Source organism: Triturus cristatus, chromosome 2_1 (genome assembly GCF_964204655.1).
Source record: "Triturus cristatus chromosome 2_1, aTriCri1.1, whole genome shotgun sequence".
NCBI lineage: Eukaryota > Metazoa > Chordata > Amphibia > Caudata > Salamandridae > Triturus > Triturus cristatus.
This window is the reverse complement of record NC_140581.1, coordinates 1027568895-1027594024: the sequence shown is the minus strand read 5'-3', so window position 1 is coordinate 1027594024 and position 25130 is coordinate 1027568895. Positions and strand designations below refer to the sequence as shown.

At 45.6% G+C, this 25130-nt stretch overlaps 1 protein-coding gene across 1 annotated transcript in view; it reads left to right on the top strand.

The window, feature by feature from the left end:
- LOC146866264 (alcohol dehydrogenase 1-like) overlaps nucleotides 1-25130 on the top strand; it is a 364524-nt gene that overhangs the window by 273093 nt on the left and 66301 nt on the right. The window contains exon 7 of the mRNA XM_085640482.1: nucleotides 6365-6500. Within this exon, the coding sequence (XP_085496608.1) occupies nucleotides 6365-6500 (136 nt within the window). The remainder of the gene's footprint in view (nucleotides 1-6364; nucleotides 6501-25130) is intronic.

The window sequence follows — 25130 nt, the reverse complement described above, 5'->3', positions numbered from 1 at the left end:
CCCTCTGCCAGTGCACTACAACTTGCTTTGTTAGTGTGGGCCTTGGTCTCAGACACACCACAGGGAGACAGAGCCAGCATTGTGGAAGGCAGTGTCAGCCCTATTCAGGTACAAGTGCCACTCCTCCCACCACTGCAAATGCAGATCAGGCCTATTCAGCCTAGTGCGGGCTCATCCAGACTCCTGGAGCCACTGAAACTCCCCCAGCCCCTGTCAGTCCAAAGCCAGACAGTCAATCCACAAACAGGCAAAGGCACACAGGAAGGTTGAACAAGAAAATTACCACTTTCTAAAAGTGGTATTTTCAAACACATAATTTAAAAACAATTTTTACTCAAAGATGTGTTATTAAATTCTGAGTTCACGGGTACTAAACTCCATTTTTCTATCTTATCCCTATGGGAAGATATGCTTGTAAAATGTAAAAAAAATATTCCCCATTCTGTCCTGTGGGCAAGATAGCCTTTCAATAGTGAAAAATGAAATTGGCAGTCTTTCACTATCAGGACATGTTACACACACCAGTACATGTCCTACCTTTCACATACACTGCACCCTGCACATGGAGGTACTTGGGGCCTACCATAGTGGTGTCCTATGTGTAAGAAAAGGGACGGGTAAGGCCTGGCAAGCGGGTGCAATTGTCAAGTCGACATGGCAGGTAACAAACTGTGCACAGGTACTGCGGTGGCAGGCCTAAGACATCTTTTCAGGGCTACTCATGTGGGTGGCACAATCAGTGCTGCAGGTCCAAGAAGAGAAGAGAGAATGTGGCCTAACGGCTAGGGCGGTCGACCTCGGAGCTGGGGAACCAGATTCGAGTCTCGGCAGAGACGGTCAACATTCTGTGATTCTGGGCAAATCACTTAATATCCCCGTGCCTAACAAAAATGAATGAGTACATATGTAATGTAACTGGTGCTCATGTAATGTGCTCTGTAGCATTTGAATTAGCAGCCCTGGCACACTCAGTGCCCTTTACTAGGGACCTACTGGTAAATCAAATAGGCCAATCATGGAAAACCAATTCCAATAACAATTTACACAGAGAGCATATGCACTTTAGCACTGATCAGCAGTGGTAAAGTGCCCAGAGTCCTATAGCCAAAAAACACAGGTCAGGAAAAAAATAGGAGGAAGAAGCAAAACGTTTGGGGATAACCCTGCAAAAAGGGCAATTTCCGACATCCTGATTAAGAAGTGATGCCGATGCACCATAGCCTACATTATTTGATATCGAACCAAATAGGAAGAAAAGGTAACCGAAGGTCCAAGCGATCACAGGGTGTCAGTGATTAGGATTACATCCAGGACACACATCTCCAGAGGAGGGGGCATGTTAAGCACCCATCTGTGTCCCTGTAAATTCATCAATTAGATAACAAACTTCACAAAATTGGAGTCACTGGTTCATGTTGGTATGTTTAATTCCTGCAAGAAAACTCCGGAGATCATCCGGGTCATTGAAAAGTCGGGGTTTGCCATTGAATATGATCTTAAGCTTTGATTGGCATACAAAGAAGTGTGGAATACCTATGCATGAGGAAGCCCTTCCTTCGTGTGACTGTCTCTTTAGCATAGTCCTGGGCAATACTGATCTTAGCTCCTTCACAGGTGAAGAGTTGGTGTTTCTTTATTTATTAAAGTATTCCCTTACATGCTGGTACCTCAGGGTCTTAAAAATCATGGTTCTTCGATATTTCCTAGGCAAAGTCGATTCTGCAGCAGGCTTCCCCTAAGAAATCCTATGAGCGCTCTCAATTTCAAAGTCTTTTTTAAAGGATCAGTTAATTGTAAGAGGTATTCATTATTCCAGAAACTCTGAACAGGAGTTAACTGCATCTTCCAAACCTTCAGGAAGCCCAAATATTTGCAGGTTGCAACTATGAATGTGGTTTCCAACTCTATAAGTCCATAGAGAGAGACGTAAATTTCGAGCTTAGATTATCCCTGAGCTTCCTTGTTTTCACTTTTCCATCCTCCAGGCAGCTAATGCGTGATTCCGCCTTTCCTTGAAACTTGGATGTCTGATTGCAAGAAGTCCTCATTTGTTTTAGTGTTCTAGTCCAAGTTGAGCAAAGCTGTAAGACTCTGTACAATAAGATCCAAGTCGGTTGGTTGACCGTATTTGAATTTAAGTGGTTGTTCCAAAAGTGAAGGAGTCGATTTGGGTCTTTTCTGGCCTGTTTTCAGTTCTTTAGACTCTCATCTCTTTGTCCTTGCTATCCATCAATTTGCTGAAGTATCTAAAGATCAGCTGAGTCAGGATCAAGGTAGAAGAAACCCTTACACAGAAGGTGTAAATAATGCGTTAAAAATCAGTTCCTGAGACCTTATGAAAAGAGATCAATGGTCAGGGCAAATGTATACCATTAACAAAGAGTTTCTGCAAGTGTCCCCTCCCCAATAAAAGGCTGCTGCCAAATCAATGCAGAGATCCTTCAGTCACAAGTAGTCAGGGCATCTAAGAGAGTTGAAAGAATTTTGAGGCACAATTGGTGACTTGAGAAGTGAATAGAAATGTAAACAGCAAAGAAAGAGCTATTCAGTTGAAGTGAGCCCAGATGTCCGGCTATCTTATCTTTATGTTATTTGTCTGACCTTCGATTACAGTTGCCCTCGAAGCCTTCATTGGGCCCAATAAAACCATTACAAAGATTATTGGCAGGAGTCCAAAGATCAGGTGCTTGTCACCAGTATGAGGAGAACAATCAAATTGAGCGACAAAAGAAAACAGTTACTTTACACTGACCATGTTGTCTACCTGAAGGCTGGGCTCCCTTCATCAGATAATTTCTCCTCCATTTTTTAACTTCAAAACAGCCACCACTGCCCACCGCAAACTCATCAGACTCTCTAGGAAGAAAGCACAGCAGGACAGAATCTCCACCCATGCACTCAATAGCAAGGAACTCTTAGGCATCATCAAAGACTTCACCCAACCCAACCGCGAGTCTCCAGACATCACAACCTGCTAGGATCTCTGCGACAGACTCAGCGCTTTCTTCCATCACAAAATCAAGACCATCTATGACAACTTCAACAACAACAACCCCCACGAGGAACCCCCACCCACCGCTCCAAGCACCACGCAGCCAACACTAGAAAGCTGGGCCACTCTCAGTATCGAAGACACCCTGAATATGATGAAGACCACCCACTCCGGGGCTCCCAGGGACCCCTGCCCCCACCACATATACCACAGAGCCGCAGACATAATTGCCCCGAGCTTTAACAAATCATCAACCGCTCCTTCGAGACAGCCTCCTTCCCCAATGACTGGAAACACGCCGAGATCAAACAACTCCTGAAAAATCCCTCGGTGGACACTACTGACCTCAAGAATTTCAGACCGGTCTCCCTACTCCATTATCCGGCCAAAGTCATGGAAAAAGCTGTGAACAGTCAACTCGCCGCCTTCATAGAAGAAAACAACATCCTTGACTCCTCCCAATCAGGCTTTAGGAAAAACCACAACACAAAAACCACCCTTTTCGCGCGTAAAAGGTGACATCCGCTCCCTCCTGGACAGATGAGAGACTGTGGCCCTCATTCTTCAAGACCTCTCCGCAGCCTTCGATGCTGTCTCTTGTCGCACCTTAACCCGCAGACTCCATGACATGGGAATCTGGTACAAGGCCCTCAACTGGATCCTTTCTTTCCTCTCCAGCAGAACGCAACTGGCCAGACTCCCTCCTTTTCTCTCAGAACCCACTCCAACCACCTGCGGAGTCCCTCAAGGATCCTCCATCAGCCCGACCCTGCTCAACATCTACATGTCCCCGCTCGCATCCATCATCAGATCACACGGATTCACCATCACATCGCATGCAGATGCCCAACTCATCCTCTCCCTATCCAATGAACCTAACATCACCAAACTCAACTTTCAAGACGAAATGGAAGCCATCGCCAGATGGATGAAGAACAGCTGCCTACAACTCAACACGGACAAAACTGAGGTGCTCATCATGGGCCCACACCCCGATAGCTGGAACAACACCTGTTGGCCCCCAGCCACACAGGAAAACCATCACACATACCCTCATCAGTAGCAGACTGGACTACAGCAATGTACTCTACGCCAGGATCAACAAGAACCTCACCCGCAAACTCCAGAACGTCCAGAACTGCGCTGCCAGACAAGTCCTCAAACTACTGCACAACTGCCACATTATCCATGACCTATGGACTCTTCACTGGCTCCCCATTGAAAAAAGAATCACCATCAAGCTTCTCACCCACGCACACAAGGCCCACCATAACACCGGACCCGCCAACCTGAACCACTGCCTCACGTTCCACGCTCCCCAGCGTTCTCTCCGCTCGGCCCAGCTCACCCTTGTGACGGTTCCTTGCATCAAGAAAACTAGAGCAGGAGGATGCTCCTTCTCCCTCCTCGCTGCCAAGGCATTGAACTCCCTCCGTCTCCACCTCCGGCAGACTCCATCATTCACTAAGGGGCATATCAGCAACACCCGGCGATAATTATCGCTCAGCGCTCTTAGAGTGAGGATAATTATCGCCGGGTAACGTGGATTTTTATCGCTGAGATAGCGTGCTATTAGCAACGCTTATCTCCTCAGCGATAAAAATCCTCACGCTAACTGCCTAACGTGAGATTATCGCTGGAAACCCAGCGATAATCTCATGCAATGTGGCGTTAGCTTGCTGATAGGGACTCACAAACTTAGCCATGATATCCACCCTCCATAGGATATCATGGCTAAGTCAGTCCTGAAGCAGGCGTAAGGAAAGTAGCGATAACAGGGGTTATCGCTACTTTTCCTGACGCTATGTTTCATAGCGTGGGGCTTGATGATAGGAGAAATGTCGCTTAGCGACATTTCTCCTGTCATGTTAGGTCAGGAACGCCCACTTTGCATCTCATTAGAGATGCAAAGCTGGGCGTAAAGAATCCCCACGCTAAAGCAAGGTTTCACGCGTTAGCGTAGCCTTGCTAATTAGGCGATAAAATTATCGTTGCTTTTCGGCCGAAAACGGCCGCAAAAGCGGCGATAATTTATCGCCTGCTTGTAAATATGCCCCTTAGTTCCTAAAGGACCTCAAGACCTGGTGCTTCGATGGAACTCTGTGACCTACCGTGAACTACGGGACCCCCCCATCCCTTTTTCTATCTGCTTCTCAGCGCCTTGAGACCCGTTCCGGTGAGTAGTTTCCGGTGTACAAACCCATGATTGATTGATTGATTGATTTTCAGGCAAAATGTCCGAGAATTGCCTGTTTATGGAGACCAAGCACACTATTCAGTCATCTTGTATTGGGGCCAACCACCCCCACCCCAGTGATGGATTGAATTCTTGAATTAATCAGTGCTGGAAATCACACAAGATTATGCTCTGCTGCAGGATTCTTATCAAGAGCTGAAAATTATCTCATCTGCTGTATAAAAATGGTTTTGTCTTCTCAAATAATACGAGAAAATGTCACTCAAGTTGTTGAAGAAACAGGATATAACAGCCAACAAATGTGATGGAATACAAAAGGTTGTAACAGCCACCAAATGTGATGTATAGCTGACACTGTATTATTTGAGTAAACATCAGATGCTCCCCCACTCTGCACACCTTCAGGAAGAGCCTCAAAACCTGGCTCTTCGGCTTCCACTGATCCGGAGCTGCATCTCCCCCACACCCACCCAGCGCCTTGAGACCCTCACGGGTGAGTAGAGCGCTTTATAAACCCCTGATTGATTGCTTGATTGGTTTGGGTAAAGAGTAACAGACAAGGAACCTCAGCCATCGTAGCTACAAGGTGACAAGTAATACCCCTCTGTCTGTTAGGCCTCACACGCAGACCTCATTTAATGATTATAGAGTCATTTCTCCATTTCGGTTAGTAAAAGCATGGTCTGAATCTGAGTGTAGGAACACTAAATAAATGAGGCTGTGACCCAGGAAGGTTTGTCGAGTGTTTAGAAACTGGCAGTGGAGGGTATAGTGACGTAGTCTTTGGTAGAAAGCTGGTAGAGATGACCTTATCTTGATTCTGTGGTCTTCGCTACATCTTTGGAAGCTAAGTTATTTGAGAATTAAGTGATTCAACAATCTGTAAATTCACACATGAAATAAATTATCTTTAAAAAAATAGATTCCGTGATTTGCTTACCGTATACTTGTATCAGAATTATTGAGAGGCAAATTAAGCATAATAAGAGATACATTTTTCTTCTACATACAACTAATCAAGAAAATTGAACTCCTCACTCCTTTGGCTGAAACAGTGCTATTCAGTTTATAACTGAACTGTGCATGTTGAATGAGCTGCATGAATGAAAATAATATGTTATTGATTTGGCCAAGTTATTTTGTGTCCCTCTCACTATTTCCTTTTTTCCCACCAGCTTTCTGCTCTGAAGTCCTGTGATCCTGGACAAGGAACATGTGTAATTTGTGGAGTGTCGGATTCTGCTTCATGCATATCAGTCGACCCCTGGCTACTGCTCACAGGGCGCACCCTTAAAGGGGCCATTTTAGGGGGTACACCCTAATAAGTGAGATTTTATACTATTCAGCCCCAGTGTTTGTTTTAAAAAGAAAGAGTAGAGTGCCACATTACAAGACGCTTCACTGTTTTCAGGCGTTGCCTGCTCAATGGCTTGCAAATGTTACAGGGATGATGAGATGGTGCCAAATATGTGCTAATCTAATCATTATTTTATGTTTGTATGCTGGTACTGGTAGATCTGTTACTTAAAGGATAGCCAATTTCTGAAAGCGAATGGAGAGAATGAACAACTCACACCTCCCAGGAGTTAAGATTATCCTGCTGCTGTCTGCACTGTTCCTGTCACGTCTGACTGAACGTTAGTTGCCACGTGTACTTTAACCTTGCTGTGTTTGTGCATCAGGAAAGCTTGCCCTGCTGATGTCTGTGTATTTATTCTGTGTGAGAGACGTTTGCACTGTTGCTGGCTGTTGTAACATTCTGTGCATGAGTAAAAGATTATAGTGATGCTACATTGTGTACACCATACTAGTATCCATCAGTCTTATCTGGGAGTGGATAAGGGAAGTCTGGGCTCCCTGCCTATTTAAAAAATAGACTCTGTCCTGAGCCTGCAAACATCTATCAGTATTGCACAAACAAAAGTATAGACACCTTGCATTCTGTTATATTGTGTTATAAAGAGATATGTTACGTAGACAAGCCATGTAGGAAAAAGTAATTTGTTTATTCTTTAAGTTATATCTTCAGTTACAGGAAGATGGCAAGTTCAATGTAATGCCTGAAACTCAAAGGCTGCTAGTGGGCCTGCTGCACTGGTTGTGCCACCCACACAAGCAACCCTTCCAAGGGTTCTCATACCTGCCACTGCAGCATCTGTGCACGGCTTTTACTGCCATGTCCAACTGGCAACTGCCCCCAATTGCCAGGCCCTAACCTTCCCTTTTCTTACATGTACGACACCCCTCAGGTAGGCCCGAGGTACCGCCATTTGCAGGGTTCAGTGTATGGGAAAGGTAGGAGTGTACTGATGTATGTGACATGTTCTGATAGTGAAATACTGTGCAATATGTTTTTCCCTATTGAAAGGTTATCAGTCCCATTGAGAAACACGTGAGTTTATTTGTAACATCTTACAAGTATATCTTTCCAGTGGGACAAGATAGAAAAATGGGGTTTAGGCTCTCTAAACTCAGAATTTAATAACACATCTTTTAGTAAAGAGGGTTTTTAAATTGCGTGTTTGAAAATACGTAGGCCTCGATTCACAGAACTAACTTGAGACAAAATCCTAAACTTACTACCATTTTGGTATTCACAGAATGCACTTACTACTTCTGTTATTCACAGAATGCACTTACTACTTTTGGCATTTACAGAATGAACTTACTACTTTTGGTATTCACAGAATGGACTTACGACTACTAACTTTACGTCTGCACTCGGGCCGGAATTTCTGCTCCCGGAGCGGGAATTCTGCACCTGGGCCGGAATCTCCACCTACAGCCCGGAATCTTAGATTCCGGGCCGGAATACACGAACTGTGGCCGTTGATCATTTTAGCCAAGGGTAAACACCTGTCCAAGTGCATACCATCCCCCACCATGGATCAGCTGACACACTGCAGCCAATCCCAGCCAATAGCTCAATTTTGCCATGATGTTGCAAGTGCCTACCATGCCCCACCACGCTCCAGCTGAAGCCAATTTACACTAATTGACCAGCACCACAAAACATATAAAAGCAGCACACATTGAAGAAACAGGTTTGGCCACAGAAAGTTTGTGTTCACAACGCTGACATCGCCAGAGAAAAATTGAACTAATGAGGAGGAAGAAGAACTTCACTGCAAAGGAGACCACCATGCTTGTGGAGTATATAGTGAGGCACCACAAACGCCTATATGGACTCCCACCCTACTGCACCAGTGGCACACAGAAGGCAGCCCTATGGTAGCAATTAGCCACTCCTATCACAGCATTGGGGGAGGAGAGGCGCTCAGTCCAGGATATCAAGAAGAAGTGGCAGGATGAAAGGCAGAGGGTGAAGGAGAAGTACTCCAGGATTGAATTAAACAGGATCCTCCCTGCTGCACACTCTGGACCCCACATCCGTCTCACCCCACTGGAGGAGGTTACCACAATACACCCCCACTTGGTCCATGGGCTGCCTGTTAATGACGTCCGCTACGTGGTACCAGGTAAATGGGATGAAGAGAAAAAGTGCATGAAAAGATTGTCTGTGTTGCACTGTCATTGTGAGTAAGGAAGTTGTCAAAAGTGTATATAAAAATATAGTCAGTCAGAGATTCATGTGTCACCCTCTGTATGTAACACCACAAGTCCCAGAATCCTTTGCATTAGAAATGGCAAATCCCTCCCCCACTTTTGGAAACATGGGCACAGTACTGCTTCCGTATATACACAACCCTGCTAAGTAGCAATTGACAAATATTAGCAGGGATGCGCCAGTAACAATGCGACACTCAATTCAATTCAATGCGCCACCACCGATGCGTCGCATTTACAATGTGGTGCACTGTGGCGCAGGGACAGATAGATGTGTGTTGCATCTGATGGCATTAGGGGGGTGCTTTGCTGGAGTCATGTCGCAAGTGTAACCCAACTGCAACAATGTCCATGGACTGCCCATACCTAACGTGCTGTGCCACTCCTTACGTCTGTTTCAAGCAGGCGTAAGGTTGCGTCGCAGCGGCCTCTGAAAAGTGGCTCCGTGAAATCTTGTAGATTTCACTGCATCACTTTTACGAGGCATATCCCAAAGGAACGCCGAACCTGCCTACATCAAAGCTGACACAGGTTTAATGTTGCACAGGGCTTCACAATGTGACGCATCCCCATAGATGCGTCACATTGTGAATAAGTCGAAATGTGTCGCCCACCGTTGTGTCACAGAAGTGATGCAACGGCGGTGTAAATGTTTTTCAAGGGGCTTATAAACCTGCCACAAATTATCCAAAAAGTAAATCACCCTGTGCCAGCCGGAATCACAAAGCAGAAGGTGAGAGAATCATCAGATCAAAATTTGTAATACACATATTCTGTTGTTCAATTCCCACCCTGCCACGCCATTACATCCACAACGCACCACTGCTCCTACCTGCCCCGTCTGCGGCAGTACTTCACAACACTGTTAGCATGCAGAAGATATGGGGAAATCCCTGAAAAGTTCCACAAGCACATTTCCCATTTGGTTACTTTTCTCTCTTCTCACCAATTGACACATTCAGCCAGAGCACAGACAACTACAGTAGCAGAGGTCCCTGCATCTACTGGGAGGAATCAACATCGTACAGAGAGAGGCATACCACACTCACTAACTGGTAAGTCAAACTGGTCAGGAGATGGTCAAAACGCATACATTGTCAGGAGACGACAGAGGGACATATAGTGCCCACATATGAAAGTCAACCAGAGATTAAAAAATAGCTTCATTACTATTGGAGTTGTCAACCTTTAGCAAATGACATTTGTGAACAGCGAAAGACAAAATATAACATGTCTTGGCTCATCATACCTTTGTAATTGTGGAACATACCATGTATTTCACCAACAGTCCCAGACCTGGGAATCCAATCCTGTAATCGAGTGCCACAACTAGTCAAAAGGGTGTCCCCACTATATTGTAATAGTGTTTGTAGACCCAATCAAGAAATCCAATTTTCACAAATATAGTAATGATGAACAAGAAGTGAGATACCAGTGTCAGTAGTATTGACAATGCATCCACTGTCCAACTTCAAATGTTTCCAATATACATTAAATTGCCCAATCCACACAGCTTGCCATGTACTTCTTACATTGGCTGGCTTTTTTGTTGGTCATCAACTAAACACGATAGTGGACCTTACCTCAGGATTCGTAGTCATGTCATTGTGATATAGGTTGCATCTAGGTAGTGGGCCCATTCTAAGTTATATGTGGGATCACTCATGATATTAAGTATAACACACTTCTGCAATGGTGGTGCCCACAACTGCTTGTGCTCATCCTTTGTGCCAGAAATTGAGTGCATCACATGTGGCTGCAGAAATGTAAAGTTGCAAAACACACTTATCATTGTAGGTACAATGAGGTCCTCCCAGAATCAAAGACACACACTGACTTCTGCTACAAGGTTGGATGTGACATCTGTTCAGGGACCACACACTGTTCCGGTGCTGGCCCAAGGTAAGTAAATCCAAGAATAATTCAGACTGAATGCTCATTAAAGGTGCCTTTCCCCTCCACCATATGTTGTATGTGTTGTACAAGACTGTTGTCCTGCATCACAATATGCTCACATACGGCATTTGAACACATGCCAGATCAGACCCTGGTGGCTAATGAAAGGATGACACAAAATGTATGTTAAGTGAGTGCAGAATGGACATACAATAGTACAATGTGTCATATGAAGTGACCAAGACACAATAGGCTTGCAATTCAATGATAGGAAAAATCCCTAGCAAAATATATATGATTAAATCATAATGAAATTGGTATGGCTGAGGCCCACACTGATGCTAGTTGTGTACCTTTGAGATGGGTGTATGGGCTGCTAAGGTGAATCTTCATGCAGTTACACCTGCAAAATAACTTGGCTGAAGAGCAACACGCTAATCCAGTGTAGGGGAAAGCATCAAAGCTTCTCAGCTTATCCGCAATGTGTGATCATCACCAAATGTTGCATTCTGATTGCCTCCTCTTCTACCATATTCACATGTATAGGTGCGTGTTTGATATATGAGGTTTGGATGTCTCCTGTACAAGACACCATCCGTTGTCAGCTAAGTAGTACCATGATGTTGGAAATAGAGTATGCAAAGAGGGGACACTCAAAGGATGGACATGAGAAATCTGTGTTCTCTCATTCAAAAATGAGCTGTGTGACTTCATGGGTAGGGAAGCACAAATGAGCAACACCATGTCCCTGACTACTGCACATCTCACACATGAACTCCTTTCTGACTTGTCAACAGACAACATTACACTCGTGAAAAATGTTAGTCTTAATGGTAAAGGTGAAATGAGTGTAATGCGGAGGAGTCCGGGTCATTTATCCCCTTCCTTCCAGGGAGGACCTGGCTTGGCAGTTCGGGCTGGACTGTTCCTATGGGGCACAGGGTCAAGACTGATTTGCATATGGCTGGGTTCAAACTGGAACGGCATGGTGAGCAAAAAAACAATGGATTTAGTCCCAGATCTCTGTACTGGGGTGAATGTATGACATTGTTCTGCATTCTGTCTATCAACTGTTGTTTTTGCATTTGTCACCCCGAGTGGGAAGGGTATGCCCAGATGTGGGTCCCGTGCTCTCCATGCCACTGGAATCAAGCTATACTGGCTGAAGAGGGGTGAAACCCCGAAACCGGTCCTAGGATGCTTGTTTCCAGTCCAGGGAGGACCTGGCTTGGCAGTTCGGGCTGGACTGTTCCTATGAGGCACAGGGTCAAGACTGATTTGCATATGGCTGGGTTCAAACTGGAACGGCATGGTGAGCAAAAAAACTATGGATTTAGGCCCAGATCTCTGTACTGGGGTGAATGTATGACATTGTTCTGCATTCTGTCCGTCAACTGTTGTTTTTGCACTCCCACTACCTGCACAACCACCACCAACACCTGCACAGGCTCTCCCACCACCTGAACAACCACCACCAACCCCTGTACAGGCACTCCTGCCACCTGCACCACCACCAGCAACCCCTGTACAGGCACTGCCACCACCTGCACAACCACCACCAACCCCTGTACAGGCACTCCCACCATGTGCACAACCTGCCCTTGTCCAGGCACAAACACCAAATGTGCATACACCATCTGCCCCTGCACATGTAGATCACCCTGTACAGGCACATGGACAACACCCACCTACACGTAGGCACCATGCCCAACCTGACCCCTAACAGCGATCATCACCTCCAAAATTGTGATGTCGCAAGCACGATCGCCAGTGACAAGAACCCCAAGACAAATTGACCACGTGAATATGTGTATATGTGTATAGAAAAAATAAAGATCTACAAAAGTAAGATTCTCTTGTGTATCATGTCCTGTATAACGATGTAGGTGGTCTAGAGATGTGTGGAGGTATGTGTGTGTGTGACACAGTTACAAGTGTAACCCATCATTGCAACAAGCCATTATGTGCATAGCAGATGACTCACCAAATATGTGTCCATATTCTGAACCAGACATTCAAAATGAAGTCAAACAAGTTAAAGTAAGTAGAATTCCTCAAAGATATTTATGTATGAACAGAAGAACAACTCTCCGTTTGGAAGGGAGAAAGGAAAACAAATGATGATCTTAATGCAGATGGAGAAGGGAACTTGGATTGGGGTAGGGTAACAAAAATATCACACGTCAGGGAGCATCAGGGAAACCAGTCTATTTACAAGGGGAAAATGAAATAATTGTTCAGGACGACGTCTCAGTCAAAAAGTCAAGTGTCCTTCTGGTCATCCTCTACTACCACAATGTCCAGCTCCTCAGTGTCTGATGCAGGCACACGGCTGTCTGGTGCAGGAACAGTCACCACATGGGTTCGTGACACACGAGGAGTATGGGGGAAACAGTGTGGGGCAACGGACCGGGGGAGACATTGACAGTGATATGGGAAGGGATTTGGGAGACAACAGACGACATGGCTGTGGCCATGGAATTGATGCTGGTGGTGAGGGTGGCCAGAGATCGGACAATGTCCTCTCGCATCATGCGTATCTCCAGACACACTTGTAGCATGATGCAAGCGGACATGTCTGGCTGACCCTCACACACCCTCATCAAGTCCCCTGGCACAGCCACAGGAGGAACAACACCAGGAGGGTCCTGGGGGGGACAGGAGGGATGTGGTGCCTCGGGTCCGTAGCCAGTGTTTTGGTTGAGCTGGCAGCTACGAGGAGGGGGACTGGTTGCAGGGGATGCAGCTGGAGCCCCCGATGGAATGGGGGAATCTAGAGGTAGGGAGGGGCTGATGGCAGGCCCAGATTGGGTATTGGCCTGCCCCGGGGACACCTCTTCAGGACCCACAGGAGAAGAGTCTGGGGGAGACTAGCTCTCCACCACATCATGGGCAGAGGTGTTGGGTTCTTCCCCCCCACCTTCAATGTCCACAGCCTCCACCCGGGATGTAGCACCAGAGTTGTGTTCCTTGTCAGTCCGGGTGGGTGCAATCCCCTTACCTCCTGATGTTGAGGGTTCCTCCTCATCCTCTTCTTCCTCGCTGGTGAAAAGAGGGTGTAGTTGCCGGCGCACTGATGGCCTCCCGCTCTGTATCTGGTCCGGCTGTTCTTCCATTTGGCCAGCTGTGCCTGCTGAAATGTAAGCAAAATCCTGATGTGGTGGTTGTTTCCTGCAGGACTGTAGTGAAGACTGCTATTTATATAATGCTAAGTTAGCACAACCGCGTTAGATGTTAGAAAGCCATCTTGCCGCTTTTGCACACAACACTGTAGTTACATGTTATTAATTGAGAAATGCTTGCTCGCCTTTGCTTCACATGAGAACTGTCTGTTGTTCACATCCCTAACAGTGAGCAGCGACCTTGGTCTGAACATTGTGTAAAGAAACAGTCTGGGTCGCTAGACGGTGCATGTTGTTGGGTTCAGGTTGATCGGCCCACTATTTAGCCATAACACGCACGCAGTTGCAAATACCTGAAAGTCGAGTGCTTTTAATATTGTAGTGCTGCATGTTTTGCATTCATTCGGAAGAAGAGCTTTTCCAGGAGCAGAGTTTAGCTGATCCTGTGATGTGATTCCACTAAGCTGATCTTTACGGTATGGGGTTCCCCATTCAAGCCTAGAGACCTTTTATTAGTCTAATAATAATATTATTAGTTTACTAGCGAAAGGAAGGTGGCTGTCATCCACTGTCATTTTATTATGATTACTCCTTTCATTTTCTATGGTATTGTAACTGTGCTGATGGTTTTGATCTTAATCATTTGTCTGCTTATGTTAGCCAAAGTACTGCATTTTAGGACACGAGGTTTATAAAATAAACTCTTTAAACATTACAGTGTCTCTGTTTGTTCTGTTGTGGACAGATATGAGAATAATTACGAACAGGTATTTCTGATTCCCACCATTCCTGAGAATACCCTAAGTCGCTTGTTCTGGGTTGTCTATACATTGGGACCGCCGAGATAAAACTCGGATAACAAATGGGACACTGATGCTGGTCGGATAAGGGGTTCTGGTTTCCTGTGCATAGTTCTGTGCATAAGCAGAATCCCTGCAACATGGCGCACCTAACGTTTGGTCGATTGATTTGAAACACCTTAGTAGTGCTTATATTAGTCCACAACACCCTCACTCTGGTTTCCGGTTAACATGAGTGACGGTTTAGCCTACCTGTGTTTCGACTAATAGGTTCTTTCAAGCTTGATCATTAAAAAGGTTATTTTTACTGAACCCCAGTGCTACTGTTGATATCGTTGATACTCTTTAGTGTGTCCTTATGGCGGTTGATATAGCCGCACATAGTCGTGCACCTCTACACCGTCATTTGACGACGTATGGGGTGCCGGATGATGGGATGGCTGTTATTTTTGTGGTGAGCACTGATGCGTCATACCCTTATGAGTTGTTTTACTCTTGGGTGACTTTTCCGGCGGTGGATGCAGACGATGATACGTTTCATTCCTATACTCCCACGCAGCTACCTGCGATCTATACGCCGTATAGGACACAAGAAATTCCTATTTCTGCCTGGCAGCATACCATTTGGTTTAATGGCGCCCTTCCCCATGCGGTTGCACCGGCTAGAATGGGCCCGTTGTCTATTGCAGGGGCCACATGGCTGGTGCTAGCCGGATTTACGCCTCATCCCCGCTATCTCACGGTGGCGGTGGCTGAGTTGCGGGTGCTACACACAGCCCTAATTACAGTTCATAGGGCTTTAGTGCAGTACGTGTCACGCAACGTGCAGGTGGGGGCACCTGCTGTTGCGGGACAACCAACAGACCACCATGCAGTGGTTATTAGTCCTGTTATGGTTAATTCGGTTATGGGCAAGCGCCCCCAAAGTAAGGATGATTTACCTTATTGGCTTGCTGAGAAATTTGACCAACTGGAGGCGGTTTTTCCGCATACCTCTCCTGTGGAGAAACACAGGATTCTCACCATTGGTTTGCCGAAAGACTTAGTCCCAGATATGACCGATTGTGACAACTGGGGCAAGGTCTTTGCCGCGACCTACTCGAAGTGCTTCGGCAATCCGTCTATGTCTGTACTACCCTCCGTCAGTAAACGTGTTCAAGAGAATGACGGAGCAGAGGCTGCTCTTGAATTGGGAATGAGGCTTGTCGGAGTATTCGATGTGGTGGCTTCCATGGTAATGGGCAACCTCAAAGGCAATGCCATGCAGTTCCAAGTAGCTAATAAAGCTGGACCGCGTGGATGAACTCGACAGGCCTAAGGAGTTCGCTAAAATAATTGCGCAAGCATATAGGACCATAGGCCGTAGTGCCTTGGGTGTTAAACCAACTGTGATAATTCCTGATATAGTACAGCAAACTAAGGTGAGCTCGTCTACTAAAGACGAACGCCCAAATTTTCCTAAACAAAATTGGCGAGCAAATAAACAGGGGAAGCAGCAACAGAAACAGGGGTCTCGTCCTGCCTCACCCGTACAGTCGTCTAGCGAACGCACATATGATCTGCGCGATCGATCTAGTATTAAGTCACCTGATAGATTTCAGGTTTCTGAACAACGCTCTCCTCGTTCTTCACAGGAAACATCGGCTTCACAATCCGGTGGCGGAGACCATGGGAAAGGAAGGGGTGCCCAAAGTCGTGAGCAACCCCGTCAGACTGACGGCAAAGGCAAGCAGGACGAGTCTGCACGTCAACGACCCCCGTTTCAGAAGAAGAAAGTTGCTGCGCTAACAGCGAGGTATGCCACAGATGGTGCGGACGCAGCTTCAGAACCTGACATGGGCACTAACGCTGCTCGAACGGCGCGGCGGAAGTTACAGTAATGCAACAAGCACTGCGTCCATATCTGGTGGCGACAGCAACTGATACGTTCATAACTGTAGAAACTGCTGACACTAGAGTGGCTCCCCCTGACAGACTGTATAATATAGTCCTTTTAATTGAAGGTGACATACAATGCACGATTCAAGGGATTTTTTGGGATAATCTGACCTCTTCCTATGATATTCTATTGGCAGCGGCTGATTGGCCCCCGGCTTTCATTTTAGATGCTCCTAGAGGGGAGGAGATGATCCTCCCGTCCTTTGCGCACACAGTGCCAAAGGACCAAGCTAAGAAGTTCGCCGAGGAGTGGGCTCTGGTGCTAGCACCTGCTTTGTATCGTAATCAGGTAGGCTGGGATAAATTGTCTCCCAGCCATGAGATTCCGTTGCGGTCCACGCCCCAGCCACAACCCCAATATCCCATGCGTCGCGAAGCAAGACCTCACGTCGCGGCTATCCTTGAACAATTGGAATATCAAGGTGTAATTGAAACATGTGTGTCGCCAATGAATAATCCTTTATTCACTGTGACGAAGCCTGATGGGTCGTACCGCCTGGTTTTGGATTACCGGCATTTAAACTCTCATTGCCGGACATGCGCAGTACAAAATACCCACAGTTCGGCTCTCGTCGATAGTCTCGTGAGAAAACGGTTTAAAACCACACTTGACATTTCCAATGGCTTTTACAGCCATAACCTGTCCTCTCTTAGTAGCGAGTGGACGGCATTTACCTTGGGTGGCAAACAAGAACACTTCAAAAGATTACCGATGGGCTATAAAAACAGCCCTGGGGTCTTCGCCGCTCGTGTAGTCTCTTTATTGGAGAGCATAGACCCTGATGCGTACTCGTATGTGGATGATATTTATCTCACAGATGACGAGTTGTGACCGCATCTGTGTCGCGTTGATCACATTATTGTTTTGTTTGCAGACTTCGGTTACAAATTCAACTTTGCGAAGCCTCACATTGCCGAATATACAGTGTTGTTTTTGGGATACGAACTCAACAATGAAGGTCGAGGATTGGCTCCGCACTTCCTAGAGAAATGCACATGCCTACGTGCTCCTACTACACTGAAGAAATTACAATCTCTGCTGGGCTTTCTGAAGTTCAGTCGAACGTACATTCCTGATTATGCCCAGCGTATCAAGTCGCTTTATGCCTTGGTACAACCTACTTTTTCCAAATCATGTTGGCTGCCGGAGCATTCAGCTACATTGCAATCGTTGCAAGCTGACCTTCTTGCTTCAAAATACTTACTGATGCGTGATAACCACATTAACCTGGTCATAAGAATTGTGCCAGGCGCAGTGGGTTTCACATACTTAATTGTACCTAATTCTAAGGCTTTGCATCCACGGTGGATACAATGGGCGACTTCCTTGACATCGCCCGACGTCACATATATCTTTGACGCAGCTCTGCAGACTCAGGAGTTCTTGCAGTATGAATTCGTTCATCCAGCTCCTCTGTCTTTACGCCCGCTCGAGGATTACCATTGTATCATTTACCCTGATGGTTCTGCGCAACCGGCTACTGGATCGAAGCATGCCTATTCAGCGGCCTGCGCAATTGTGGTCGGTACTTTCGTGAATGTTGAATTCCAATCCGATGTCGTGCATACGCAGTCATTGGGTGATTGTACCGCACAGTTGGCGGAGCTTCGTGCTCTGGTGCTTGCACTGGAGTTTGCTGATCCTCGAGTCACTACTCTTATAGTTAGTGACTCGTTTTATTGTGTACAATCTTACAACGACAATCTACATTTTTGGTTTCAAAATGACTATCGTGATTCCAAAGGTAGCACAATTAAGCATAAAACGCTTTGGGTTCGAGTGGCAGAACTTAAAGAACATCTGCCTCTCGTGAATGTTATTCACACTCTTGGTCACCAACGAGTTGGTGTCCATGCTGTCGGCAACAGCCTAGCTGACGAGGCAGCAAAAACAGCAGTGGCGACATACTTAGTAACAGCAGTTACAAAATCACAAAGTAAGATCGATGATGACATCTTGGCAGCTATTGCTGCTACAGAGAAGGGAACAAAATATCCTAGAGGTTTCCCTTCTCGTTACCATTATCGCTTAAGTCCTGATAACGTCCTGTTAGTGAGGATTAACGACGTTGGTGACAGATTGATTCCCAACGCGGACTGCGGACCATCTTTGATATTAGCAGCTCACGAGGGCATGGCGTCTGCGCATGCCGGCGTTGCAGCTACTGTATCTCTGTTACAACAACATTACTGGTGGTGCGGTTTATATAAACAAACTCGCGCCCACCACAAACTCAGTTGTACATATCTAATAAACCACTAGGGTGTGTTTATTTAGATCACTGCGGTCCATTCACCTCTGATCCTGCGTACAAATACATCTTGGTTGCAGTGGATTCGTGCACACGTTTTCTGTGGGTGTGGCCACAAAGGAGTGCTGATGCCCGTACTGTCATCAAGGATTTGCGTGTCTTTGTTGGAAGTTTTGCAAGTGGTACCTTTCATTCTGATCAGGGCCCTGCATTCGCCTCTAAGGCGTACAAAGAAGCCATGAGAAATTTGGGGGTCCAAGTCAAATTTTCGTCTCCATACCGACCTGAGGGTAATAGTGTGGTGGAGCGAATGAACCGTGACTTAAAGCAATCTTTGACAGCCAGGGTTTTAGGTACTGGCCGGAACTGGCTAGCCCACTTGTATGACGTGCAACGTGCACTTAATAATCTCCCTAGAAGGTCTCTGGGTGGGCGGACCCCATACATGATGCTCTTTGGCATACAAATGTTTGTCCCGGACCTTGACGTAGATGATCACTGTGCTGTATTGCAGAATCTACAAGAAGCCAGAGACAGTCTAGCGAAGGAACACGTACCCTCCACATCTGATGCTGCGCTTCAGATTCCGGTAGTCGGCTGGCTACCTCGAGTTGGTGATCTGGTCCGTGAGAAGGTGGAGAACAAGAAGGAGTTCGGCCCCTCTTATCGTGCACCAATTCCGGTGCTTGGAGTACAGGGTACACGTACAGACATTTTACCTCCACTTCCTGGTCGCAAGGATAACAGGTACATCTCTATTGACAATGTCAAGCTACAGCGAGTGGCCGATTCTTCTAAGTATGACACCAGCGGTTTCTTGCCCTTCAATGCTGAGAAATTCTGTTGTGGCCCCAGCTTCTAACACCTTGCCTGATGTTGCCGTCGAGATGCATACGGTTACTGGTCCTTTATTGCCACCGACACCTGAAGATATTGAGTATGCTTATCCTGCGGATTTCCCGTTGCCTGTTTTACAATCCACCACAGTTGCCCAGTCGCGTTGCTACTTTGACACTAATTCAATGACTTCCATTGCCCCATCGAAAGTTTCAATTTTTGTGGCCTGGTTCAGAAGACATTTTTTAATTCCCCCTTGGACTTACATTTGGCTGGTGCTCATATGTATTTTTTTGTTTATGTCCATTGGTTTTGTGGTAGTGTTTTTAAGACTTATAAATGGACACTACCTGAAAGAAAGATCTACAATTAGATGGAACTTTGGTCCCCTACTCCTCATCACATATTATGAAAAGGGACCAGACTTTTGTGAACATTTCTGCCTGGCCTGTACTGGATGGGATCGCTTGGGATGCTGTAAAATTTCAAATTCATGGTCCCACTGAAGTAATCAATGTGCCAAATGTATTTCGTGTTTCTATGGGTGGTGTAGTTAAGCAGAACATCCACTCGGATGATTGGGATGTACAAGCAATAGAAGCACTGTTTTCTGATTTGAAATATTATGCTGCATTTGATGCTGAAGATTTGTATTTGGATACTGCTAATTATGATGAGCAATTCTGCTATCAACATTATGGCACGCATTTCCTACACCAAGCAAATACGTTTAGAAATTTTGTAAATTATACACAATGGGAACACTGTCCCGCCCCTAGGCTGGGAAGCTCCACCACGTTAGTGGACAAATTCACATATATTTTTCTGATTTCAGTGTGCCAAATCCGGCCTCATTTTATTTTAAGGTTGCGGCTGAGTCTGCTTCTAAAGTTAGACTGACACACACCAAATTGTTGTATTCCAAGTCCTTTATGGACGAGTTGGCAATCGGAGGCTATGATCTGTGGAAAGCTACTATCGATCTTAAATCGGTTTGGGGTTCTAAACCGTGTCAGGTACAGGGACCAGAAGCTTTGCATCGTGCCTGCCTCATCCCGAACCACATGTTATTTTTGAATTTGTCAATTTTTCAGACCACCTGTTTTGGATTGGCTACTTCTAAAAAATTAAATTCTTCCTCCACTCCGGGTCTGGGTGCTTATCCTAATTGGGATAATCATACGGATCTGTCCCTTGCTACGTTGCAGTCATACATTTCCAACACATCCTTCAATATTTCTGAATTAAATCCGGAAGGGTGGTTAGTATGGCAAACGAGCTCAGATTCCTGTCAACATCGGTTTCTGGATTTAGCACCGGGGTATACACAAGTTCGTGTAGACCCCCGTTTTGAATCTTCTCACACTGTAACTGCCTACTCAGTAGGGAAGTTATGCCAGTCTTGGCTGCAACATTCCACCTTAGCAGCTGTTAAACTTCATTTATCACAATTGAACGACAAAATAGATTTGAATGATTTTGTTAAGGGTCCTGCGGTTGGCAGGTCCAAAAGATGGGTATATGCTGTTTACAACGAAGTTTGGAAGCTATCACAGATTGAAGCTGCATCCAGATTACGAGCTCTTGATCAAGCCAATATGGAGAAAGTATTGGCTGTCATAGATAATAGCATTAACACCCTGTCTTCCAGAATTTATACCTTAGATAACATTGTTTCATCTGTGGTAGACATTGTGCAGGATGATTTGTCTGTTTTGTATCATGGTCAGAATCAATTGCGTTCCATTATGCAGTTAACATGGACGTTGCTAAAGCTAAAGGCTGGGAAAGTCCCTTGGGATTACATGAACACTTCATCTTTGTTCCTTCCTTTTAACTTAACTGCGAAACAACAGTTCATGTCCATGAAAGATGCAACATACTCATTGCTGCACATTGAAAAGTTAGAACCTTTACCTGTCTCTGTTGCCGAATTAAACTCCGCTGTGTGGCTTATCCACGTGTTGATCACATTACCATTCCCCCTGTTTAAGTTCAGTTCGTGCATGAAACATTATGCCCTTGGCAGATATGAAAAACTGGGTACTGCCTTCCTGCACGAAGTTTGGTCACTCCCATTCATGTACAGATGCGTGAGGGATGGAAAAGAGGTTTACTTAAAAGGTGAAGAGTGCACTTCCACTCCAGATCACTCTGTGGTGTGTAGGCACATTCAATTGCATGGTGCATGTAATGTGCATGCTCCTAATTTAGCTTGCATCCTGAAAGGGATCCCGGTGCCAGTTATAACACCGTCTTTTATGCTGCTTGCTAACGGTAGTTATTTGCTATTAAATAATGAAGCTTGCTGTGGGATGTTATTGGAAATTCCCTACATAGTGACTGTATCACAGAGAGTAGTCTGCTGTAATAACGTCCTTTTCCCACCCCCGCATGGACGGCTCGATGTATCCATCTGGCCTTCCATTCCAACATTGAAAGCAGAGTTCAATAAGATGAGCAGAATAAGGGCTCTATTGTCTCAAAAAGAAGTCGCGTTGACTTCGTCCCGGGAAACATGTGTCCTTCACTTAGCAAATACGCGCACAGAGGTGCAAGTGCTTTTGAATACTGATCTCCCACTTCATTTTGGGGCCCTGATTCAGACTATCTTTAATGCCTCGTCAACAAGTGGCCTGGCTCATTTTTTTAAAATTGTGGGCTCCGCCCTCGTGACATCCTTTCAAACTATTTTTGGTGTGATCCCGGCATTTTTTCATTCTATTTTTTCCAGCGTCTTCGGAGGTCTCCCTTTGCTCCTCGCCCTCGTAGCTGGGGTGCTTTTGTTGATCTGCGTACTACGCTATGGATGCACAACTTGCATCACACGACAGCATGTCACGGCTGCTCCATCTTCGTAACCGGATGCTTGAATACTATGGCACTTTACCACTGGCAACTTTAAGCATAGCCTATGGATTGTCCTTCCGGTTTCCCTACTTTACTTGTGTGCAGCCTGTCTTTCATTGCCTAGATTGTCCGTTCCAATGGGCTCTGGATTTGTGCCTGTCGAACTCGGTGTCTCCTGCCTCGGATTATGATCGGCTAATGAGCCCCTTAGTGGCTCATGAGTTTGACTGTTCTGGCGTCAGGATTATGGCCTGTGGAGCAGCACATGGAGTCCTAGGGAATTGGGACATCGGAACGGCTGCAGCTGAATTCTTAGCGAGAAGTCATCTTGAAGAACACACCAGTTGTCCTCTGATGGTGCTAGAGGCTCCGGTTGTCGAGGAACATGTGTGTTCCTTCCCCTTGCTGAACTGGATGGCAGATCATTTTGCAGAAGGTTCCAATGATTTCCTCTTGGAAGCTGTTGCACCTTATTGTGCTTATACCTTGATGGATTAACTTTTCTCCCCCTTCATTTCGTTGAACATCCATCGATGATATTTTTTTCCCCTTTAAATGGTTTTTTTCTCTCCTTTTTTTCTTCGAACTTTTCACTTACCTTATATGGACTCACAATTTCGGCCCTTGGTTCCGTTATATCAAACTTGAACTCTGCGTTCTTGAAAGTGCGCCCCTACCGGTTAGTGGTCCGATCAAGGGGGGTGTAGTGAAGACTGCTATTTATATACGTACAATGCTAAGTTAGCACAACCGTGTTAGATGTTAGAAAGCCATCTTGCCGCTTTTGCTGCTTTTGCACACGACACTGTAGTTACATGTTATTAATTGAGAAATGCTTGCTCTCCTTTGCTTCACGTGAGAACTGTCTGTTGTTCACATCCCTAACAATGAGCAGCGACCTTGGTCTGAACATTGTGTAAAGAAACAGTCTGGGTCGCTAGACGGTGCATGTTGTTGGGTTCAGGTTGATCGGCCCACTATTTAGCCATAACACGCACGCAGCTGCAAATACCTGAAAGTCGAGTGCTTTTAATATTGCAGTGCTGCATGTTTTGCATTCATTCGGAAGAAGAGCTTTCCCAGGAGCAGAGTCTAGCTGATCCTGTGATGTGATTCCACTAAGCTGATCTTTACGGTATGGGGTTCCCCATTCAAGCCTAGAGACCTTTTATTAGTCTAATAATAATAATATTAGTTTACTAGCGAAAGGAAGGTAGCTGTCATCCACTGTCATTTTATTATGATTACTCCTTTCATTTTCTATGGTATTGTAACTATGCTGATGGTTTTGATCTTAATCATTTGTCTGCTTATGTTAGCCAAAGTACTGCATCTTAGGACACGAGGTTTATAAAATAAACTCTTTAAACTTTACTGTGTCTCTGTTTGTTCTGTTGTGGACTGATATGAGAATAATTACGAACAGGTATTTCTGATTCCCACCATTCCTGAGAATACCCTAAGTCGCTTGTTCTGGGTTGTCTATACATTGGGACCGCCAAGATAAAACTCGGATAACGAATGGGACACTGATGCTGGTCGGATAAGGGGTTCTGGGTTCTGAGGTGAGTTTTTGGTACACCACAATTCACTGAGGTCCTGGTTTCCTGTGCATAGTTCTGTGCATAAGCAGAATCCCTGCAACAGGACGAGACGCATACATAAATGAGCCAAGGTCAAACTTTGTTTTCCTCTGATCACACTCTACAGTTGTCAGTGTTTATGAACTTACATTACGTGTATGTTCACCGTCATTTACTGAATTGAGTCTAACATGGACATCTCACGTGAATGTTTGTGGCTTACACAACTGTATTGGCCAACCCTCAACCTTGGCATTCTTGTGATCTGTGTGTCCTGTCACTGCTACATGTGCAGGTTTCAAAACCAGTCCACCAAAGGAGAACATGAAGAGTCCAGATTTAATTGAATTTGGCCATTGATATGGAGTTGCAGCTATTTAACGTCTGGACATGTGTCATCTGCTTTGTAGCATTGTATGGGACAAGACAAATGCCGAATGTGGGTCACACATCCACATAGGGTCTGGGCTATTTCTTTAGCTACATTGTGAGTCTAGCCTTTTGCTGTCCCCACACATAATCTGACAATCCAGTGCCACATATTGGCTTTGGTGACTGATAAGGTAGTGCAGTACACCGGTGAACCGTGGTGGGTCGTTGTGACAGCTACCTGTACATGTGAAATATCATACAGGCCACTGAGGGTGAGACGTCTGTCAGTGGACACACCTTGAAAATTTAGAAGCACTTAAGAGTGATGCAGGGTTCTCAAAGTCTGTCTTGACTCCATGGCACATGATGATCTGTCTCAATTCGAACCCAAACTCTACAAATGCATTGCAAGTCACAGCATCCAATACCCTTTGGCCTGCCATGCACACAATGGCAGTGTCTGTACCATTGCTCATCCAATGCACACATCAGTTATGATTTCCTTGGTTCAATGGTAGTGGTGCTGGCAGAGCAGATTTCAATATGAATGCACAAGTGTGGCTCATATACCCAGTTGTCATGAAGAAACTACAACTCCCAAAATGCACTCTGCCCTGTACAGTCCATATGCCACAGTGTGCCTTTTTAATCTTGGTGACTGCTGCATGGACACGGAATCGGCGAATGGAGGCATGGGACACACAATGGTACAGCACTGTTTCAC